The sequence below is a fragment of the Palaemon carinicauda genome, chromosome 8 (assembly GCF_036898095.1).
Source record: "Palaemon carinicauda isolate YSFRI2023 chromosome 8, ASM3689809v2, whole genome shotgun sequence".
NCBI classification, from domain to species: Eukaryota; Metazoa; Arthropoda; class Malacostraca; order Decapoda; family Palaemonidae; genus Palaemon; species Palaemon carinicauda.
In genome coordinates, this window is record NC_090732.1 from 153,178,323 (window position 1) to 153,186,636 (window position 8,314).

General features: G+C 38.1%; 1 protein-coding gene across 1 annotated transcript in view; it reads right to left on the minus strand.

Moving 5' to 3' along the window:
- Window positions 1-551: 551 nt before the first annotated feature.
- Window positions 552-8,314, minus strand: part of LOC137645500 (uncharacterized) — a 202,643-nt gene continuing 194,880 nt past the window's right edge. Inside the window, exons 7-9 of the mRNA XM_068378305.1 lie at window positions 7,925-8,014; window positions 2,941-3,030; window positions 552-2,216 (exon numbers count right to left, since the gene is read on the minus strand). Of these exons, the coding sequence (XP_068234406.1) occupies window positions 931-2,216; window positions 2,941-3,030; window positions 7,925-8,014 (1,466 nt within the window). The 3' untranslated portion in view covers window positions 552-930. The remainder of the gene's footprint in view (window positions 2,217-2,940; window positions 3,031-7,924; window positions 8,015-8,314) is intronic.

Consider the following 8,314-nt stretch of genomic DNA (forward strand, 5'->3'; position numbering starts at 1 on the left):
TCAATAAATGTTCAGAAAGGTATAAAAATTTAATTATAAAATTTCCCCTAGAATATGATTGACTTTGGCAAGATGGAACTTAGCAGAGAGAGAGAGAGAGAGAGAGAGAGAGAGAGAGAGAGAGAGAGAGAGAGAGAGAGAGAGAGAGAGAGAGAGAGAGAGAGAGAGAGCGAGAGAGAGAGAAAATTTTGTATGCACAGCAAAGAGATGCAAATCTGTTTCACTGGTCTCATTTCAGTTAATAGTTTGTAGATAAGGACCAAACAACTCATAATAATTTTGATAATGATGAAGTTAGTGAAGGTAAAGTCTCCCAAGAGAGCTAAATAATGATTTTAGCAGATTTTCGTTTAAACAAACTGATTACTTTGGTTTTCAAACAAAATATATCACACACATAAATACAAGACTTCTAAAGTTTGTAAAACGATGTTTTACACCAACTGAAGTATAACTTAAAACTGTCATTAAACTATATAATTTTGCTCAATGTTAGATAAATCAGCTCCTGATATAAATAGCACACCAAGCAGTTAGTAGAATACAAAATATCATCATGTATTAATTTTATTCACACAGAATTATACAAAAATAGTATAAACTAGTATTCTTCTTCCACCCAAGAAAATTAAAAGTAGCAGAATAATGTTAAAACTAGCACATTGGCACCATGATAAAACAAGTTTAGATCTATGCATTATATAGAATTAGCATATATACACAAAATGATATGGCCAAAACTAATGAAGATCCAATATCAAAGTAACAAATATTTAAAATTTCAAGTTATACAAGAATGCTACTAAATAAGAAAAACTACAATCTAAAAAACCAAGTGATAATTGAAAAAACGCCTATTCTTAAAATATAATAAATTCAGGTAAAAGTATCTAAGACAAATTGAAATTCTGAGATTTAAAATAAATAATACTATTTGTGAGCACCAATTTTGTGTTGTCTCAACTCACTAACATTATCGAAAGAACAGGAGCACTTGTTACACTTATGAGGGTTCTCAATAATATGTGCCTTAAGGTGTTTAATATAATGCAGACCTAAATTAAACTTCTCTGAGCAGAATTTGCAGTTATAATATATTTCTTTTGTCATCAGACCTTTTCTATCAATTTTATGAACACCGCTTAGGTGGCGCCGCAGAGTATCAGAACTGTAATAAGTTTTGCCGCAAATCTTGCATCGCAATCTCAAATTACTCTCGTGGGTTGTCAGATGCTCAATGTATTTCTGTTTATCATCAGAGCTGAAGTCACAGATCTGACATTTGTACTGCTCACCATCACCATGAGTGCTTTCAATGGGCGAGAATGATGCTGAACTATTACTTGATGTTGGACTATTACTTTTGTTTATCAAGTCCCGAGTAGCACTAGTTTCTCCTAAGTTAGAGGAAGGATTTGTAACTTTATCAGTAATTGCCTGAGCATCACTGGACATTGGAGCAGGGTTCATCTGCAGTATCCGGCTACTGGTTCTTTTCCCACGAGTAGCTGATGAAGCCTCTACCCACACAGAACTTGGCCCAGCACCGGGTGTTGCTGATCCAACCGAATTGGTAAGCAGAACAAACTGGTTGCGTTGACCTGTGACATTTCTGGTCATGACCTGGGAAGAGGATGGTAAACCAATCGATACTTGACCATCGGGTGACACGGTAGCAGTCTGCCTGCTAACAGGCCGAATTGGTCTGAGTTTTGTGGAAGAAGAGTAGCTCGGTGCGCTGGGCAAAGATGACACCTTCTCAATCCTCAAACCCGAGCTAGAGACTGCCTGAATGATTACAATGGGAGGGGTGTTTGCAGCAGGAGTTATATAAGAGTAATTCGTTTGCGGTGAATGAAGCGGCAAAGATCTTGCTTCTGTGGTAGTTTCCTCAGGGTGCAGGTTTTCACTTTGTTGAGGAGATTTATTCAGTGAACCTGATGAATGATCTAGTGGAGGCAATATATTTTGTGAGCATAATGTACGATCTAGTTCTGGTGATGTATTCTGTGAACCTAATTTATGCTCTAGTTGAGGAGATATATTTTGTGGATCTGATGTACTTTCTAGTTGAGGAGATTTATTCCGTGAATCTAATGTAAGCTCTAGTTTAGGAGATTTATTCCGTAGATCTAGTGAACATTGTCGTTGAGGCGATGTAGAGTTGCTTTCTGAATATCCCAGGACAGGACTGACAACACGATCAACACCAAGATCTAAAGAAAGAGTAACATTCACACCTCTTTGCTAAGTCTAATGAAGTATATAGTCTATTTGATTCTTGTCTCAAAATTTGATAGATTAAAGTGATGGACAATAACTTTGGTGGAACTTTAATTTGGTCAAAGTAAAACCCTTTCTCTTATACTATAACTAATGCAACAAATTCCTCGACTTTAACATATAGTGAAAAGTTTAAATTTGTACAGTGTACTACTCAAAAATTGTAATGACTTAACATTTTCAGAATCAAACTCTCCATGAAAGGATATTTGGGTCCTAGCAAAAAACTGCGGGAAACTGCAGTATTTCAGAAACTGCTCTTGTGCAACTACATGCAAGGTAGAATAAAACTAATGCAGTCAATCCAATTCCTTTTGCAGTCTTCTCTTTACATCGAATATTTTTCATATGTGTTAAGGAAATTGTCATGGACTTTACTCTTAATTTAGGGAAGGGCAAAGATGACAAACTATGAAATTATCATATACCATTCCAAACATTCTATATCCTATCAAACTATATACTAATTAAATTAAATACCTGGAATTACTTTATCAAGATTAGTTTTCCAAAATTTTATATGCTTTCTTCCAATTACTCAAGATTTTAAGAGATTTCTACCGTCTGTCAAAACCTCATGAACAGGTCTATAGAAAGGATGTTAGGAGGGAATAATAAAAATGCCCAACGTTCAAGAAAGTAAAAAAGATTACTCACTTTGACTTCCATGAACTGTTGTACATGATATTTTTTCAATTTCCTCCAGCAGGGGAAGCCCCGAATCAACATAAGGTGGATCAAAGGGATCTGAAAATGTTAAGAAACACCATAAAAGTCCAGCGGACACACAAAAAACATAAATATAGAAAAAAAAATATCAAAACCTATCATGAGAGAAAAGCATCATAGACTGAATAGTTTCAAGATCTTTAATGATGGAGCTAAATATACTTTTAAGGGTTAGGATTTGAAACATATCTTTCATAAACATGAATATACAACTGAAATTAAATAAAATTTAAATAAATTTTTATTTTCCTAGGTATACAAACCAGGGCCCTTTTAACTAGGAAATAAATTTTCAGAGAGCTAGAATGGCCATTGAAATAGTTAGAGGTAGTTATCGGCAGGTGGTGAACGAGGGAGAGGAGCTCCAACCCCACACCTGTCAACAACTCTTCACTTATGACCTTTCCACTCAGGATTTAGAGAGGTGGTATTGGAGCAGTTTAACTTCAATGTCTAAAATTTTTATAGCTAGAAAAAAATTACCTGAGAAAGGAATGCAATTTTGTTCAAACGTATTTAGAAACCTTTGCCTTTTAAGCAGACACTTACAGGTTGGAGAATTTGTTCCATTTCTTCTTTTCCTGAAAATATCAATCTTCCTGGTCCAAAATGGGAGCCAAGCAGATTACTTCAGCAACCTATCTGTATCATAAGGATGAATAGGCTGATTGGGCCTGGACTGTTCAAGAAAATAGGTACATGGTGAAAGGAAGAATTCCTTCCCACGAAAGAAGGAGCACTATGGTATAATATGCTTTGCATATGATGATAAACTGGTTGATATACACCGTACATACCACCATCTTTACCCTCGTCTATGGAGGATGGGAGAGAACTTCTCTAGGTTCTAAATAATAGAGTTCAGAAATGTAGTTAACCAGCATAACGTCAAATCCAGCAAGTAATCCTCTGATTGCCTCATCCCCAAGAGAAGGACAGAAAGAATGGAGGAGAAGAGCCAGTCATTCTGCCTTCATTCCAGACTTATATCTGAACATTTCCATAGATAATATGCTCGCAATCCCACATGGAAGATGGGCATGCTACACAACTACTTGAGCAGCCAACACAAGACAAAACCAATTGCAAGGGAATCAAGAGATTTGTGGGTAATGTAGAATTAAAGGCCAACTGCAATATTCCTTATGAAGGTAAGGGTGGAGTCTAACTCAGACCTCACAAATCATGGTCATAGATGCAGATAGCACCGAAGAGCCCTCACGGGACACAAAAAATCTCTCTATACCTCCGAGAGCTTCATATGGAGAGGGGATGGAAAAAAAGTTAAAACCGGGGGTCGTTCCCCAGAGGCTCTGGAGTTTTGGCCATGCAACCTGGAACCAAGTATGGGAGACTAAGGCAGAGGGGTCATGTAACTTCTACAAACTCTTCATAAATGCTAAGGCAGCAAAGGTAGTCTTAAAAGTCATAACCTTGACTGAATAACTGCTTTTTCTTAGGCTCAAATAGGTATGAGAGAGTGGTTGTAAAAAATGACAGGAGTTGACGGAACCTAGATGGATCCTCCCTTTCTGTAGATAATTGATCAGCTTCCAGGGCTTGAGTCCCATGATGAGCAAGACTGTTTGAAGAGTAATAGACAACTATGAGGAGAGGTCTTAACCCTTTCCATAAAAAGAAAAAAAAATAAGATGCTTAAGACTGAGCAGTAGCATTGACAGCAGCAACAGAGACAAGCTTCTTTTGGAAAAAGAAGACTAGGTAATCTGCAATCTGCTGTCATGATGGTACGACAGGAAGAATCCCTTCTAAAATAAAACGAAGAGGATGACCCACTTTCCCTGGGAAAGTGAGGGTCATGGGTAGTTCTCTTGGGATATTGACAGGGCAGAATAGGATACCATTTGGCATGAGAGTCATCTGGGAACCACCAGGGTAAATCAGAGGTCCTGCATAATCCCTACATATTAAATCTGCAGGCGGAAAAGGGTTGAAACGAGAAAGGGAATAACTAACTGTGATCCCATAGGTGTAGGGAAGAGACTTTGAACACAGCTCATGGGTCTGGACTGGGAGAGTCAACACTGAGAGCTTCTTGTTTAGCAGTATGGCAAAGCTTGGTGAACCCCAAAATCCAGAATCCTCTCTGGTATGCAGGGACCACTCACCTTCAACCCTTCTCTGGCAACTAAGTAAGTCTGCTAGTCATTCCTCTATCCCAAAATATATTTGGCCGATAACTATGACATGGAATACCATCCCGATGTGCATCTGCAGATTTAGTTTGCAAAGTGGAAGCGTGAACATGGCCACTTGCTAGATATAAGCCACTACAGTGGTGTTTTACCACTGAATACTGTCAATATTCTTAGAATACTTTAATAGAAGAAAGTAAGCATCCCAGAAAGTCGAAGAGTAGATGCTTCATTTGAGCATACTCCTGAGAAAGTAGGTCATTTAGGTGTGTGCTCCGACCCTCTTTCGATGTATCCGAGAACAGTTACATGTCTGGAGGTGAAGAATCGGCTGGACTCCCGAGAAGGTTTCTTCATTCAGCCAACATGTAAGATCCCCCAAAGCATCCCATTTCGCTAGCACAGGATGGGAAATCCCTGGAGGCTGATTAGAGATTCTTCAAACACCATTGAAGAGATCTCTGGCCCCAGGCACTCACTAGGAGGAGGAGGTTCTACAGTATGGAAAGGTGGCCGAGAAGACACTGCCAGCACAGAGTTGTAATTCTGCCCTGGACAGAAACAGACACGCTACCTCCTCAGGTTTGTTGGCGAGACTGTCCGACACATACTGATGACCTGTCAACCAGCATGTCTAAGTATTTCAACTTCAGCTCAGGTAGCCTAATAGATTAGACTTTACCTCAATTATCACAATCCCTAGATCTTGAAAAAAGCAAATTCTAACTCACTTCTGTAGAAGCTGTCCTATAAAGAAACCAAGGATCAGCCACCTGCCAAGACACACACAGATGTAACCATTGCCAGCGAGCCTATGCTCCATCTGAATCAACACCTGAGGAACAGTACACACTCAGGAGCACAGAGTCCAGGACTGACACATCTTACAGTAGAGGAAGAAATGGACATTATTTTGAAGGGACTGATGCAGGGGTATTTGAAAGTTCACATCCTTCAGACACTGAAATCGTGAAGTTTTATTCACTGATGGAATTCAGCAAAGACTGTACTTTCCATCATGAACTTCTTTTGTCATTCCGTGGCATGAGGTCAATGACAGGCCTTCATTCCCCAGTTGACTCCACCAGGAAGACGACTGGAGACTTTTGTCTAACAACTTTGAGCATGTTCTTCTCCAACATCTCTCCCACCTCTGTCTACAAGGACAGGGTTCTCAGCAATGTTGGAGGAATGTAAGACACTTATCGGAAAGCGAGTAAGGGGGGAAGGGAGTAAGGGGGGAAGGGAGTAAGGGGGGAAGGGCCAAGAATGTTTGCCCTCTGCCTAGAGTCTCTCCAAGGAAAAACCTCATGTCATTACATACACAGACAAGTCAACCTGAAGAAGCGCTTACTCAGCAAGCTTGCATAGAAAATTTCTGCCTCTAGAATGCAAGGCGCAAGATATTGTTTACCGACAGCCAGATTGTTCACAGATCTGAACAACTAGCCAGATCAAACCAGGGGAACATTATGGATGGACTGGGCCCTTAAGGAGCAACAAAGTGCTGTTCAATAACAGAGGCTTTCTACAAAGACGTAGCCAAGGTCAGAACCCACAAAGGAGTGCTAGAACGTGCTAAAGATGGAAAGAGTACTTCTACTCTACCCTCCGTTAAACAGGGCAGGGGGATGGTCAGAGCCCCCTGCCTGGGGAGAAGGAAGCAAGTGTGCACTGATGGCCTCGATTGGTGCCATTCTCTAGACTCATTCCAACAAGGAATTGCATGTTGAGGGGTGAGCAGGAGTCCAATGGTCATGCAGAAAAGGAGAAAGTGCCCGAGCTTTTCCAACAAACTGGGAACTAAATGTGTATGGACACAAGTCTGGCTACTGGGTTAGCTAGAGAACCATACCTATGACCTCTGAGAGTAGTAGCATTGGATTGTGGTATGGAGTCATGACTCCTGCCACAAAAATTGGACTCAGACCCGAAACATGTGGCTACCTCTGACTCATTTCAATATGAGGGATAGAATCTAGATGGCTTTTAAATTTCTTATTTCTGATTTGGATATTAATCTCTGGAATCGTCGTTCAGTTATTTCTTTATGTATGTTACAAAAGATTTTTCATAATTCAGATAATCCATTGCACTCAGATCTTTCCAAATACCACCCTGTATGTAGGAAATTCTAACTGTAATACCTTCTCCATTATAAAGAACAGTATAAAATAGTATTCTAGGGTTTTATTCCATATATGACCAGATATGAAAGTTCTTCCTAATCAGGCAGTTTAATGTAGAACTACAAAAGCTCAGACTTTTGTAAAAGCTTTTCTGTTGAGCAGGTTAACAGTATTTGCTATTCCTATATTTCCTCTCCTCACGGGGCTACTTTCCCTGTTAGAGACCTTGAGCTTGAAGAAATCTGCTTTAACAACCGGGGTTGTAGTTTGGCTAGTAATAAAAATAATAGTAATAATAATACTTAGGGTGAAAAAATTTGCACAAGCGTCGGAACAAGCTTGTGTTAACGGTAACCTTAGCTGCAATGAAAAACTGATTCTTTTTACATTATTGATAAATTACTAGATTTTTTTTATCACTTGTAACAAACAGTAATTTCATCATTATCTCTACCCTGTCCAAATAAAACATGGTTTAACAATCTTATTGTACAATGCAGGGTTATTTCACACACCCACTGCTAGGTTTAGTGTAAAAAATACAGATAAATTGTAAAGCAGTTGTTATTGGCCATAACTGACTACAAGGAGGAACTAGAATATCAACCAATAGCGCAGGTCACTTACCGATTTCATCATAGGAATCAAACTGAGAGGCTGTGGCAGCCTTCCTTTTCAATTCTGGATTAGTCGTGCCACCCTGACACTCACGCGAGTCTTGCAAAAGAAAAAAAAATTATATATACAGTATATATATATATATATATATATATATATATATATATATATACATATATATATATATACATATATATATATACATATATATATATATATATATATATATATATATATATATATATATATATATACATATATATATATACATATATATATATATACATATATATATATACATATATATATATATACACATATATATATATATATATATATATATATATATATATATATATATATATATATATAAACAAATAAATAAAAGACGTGAACAGC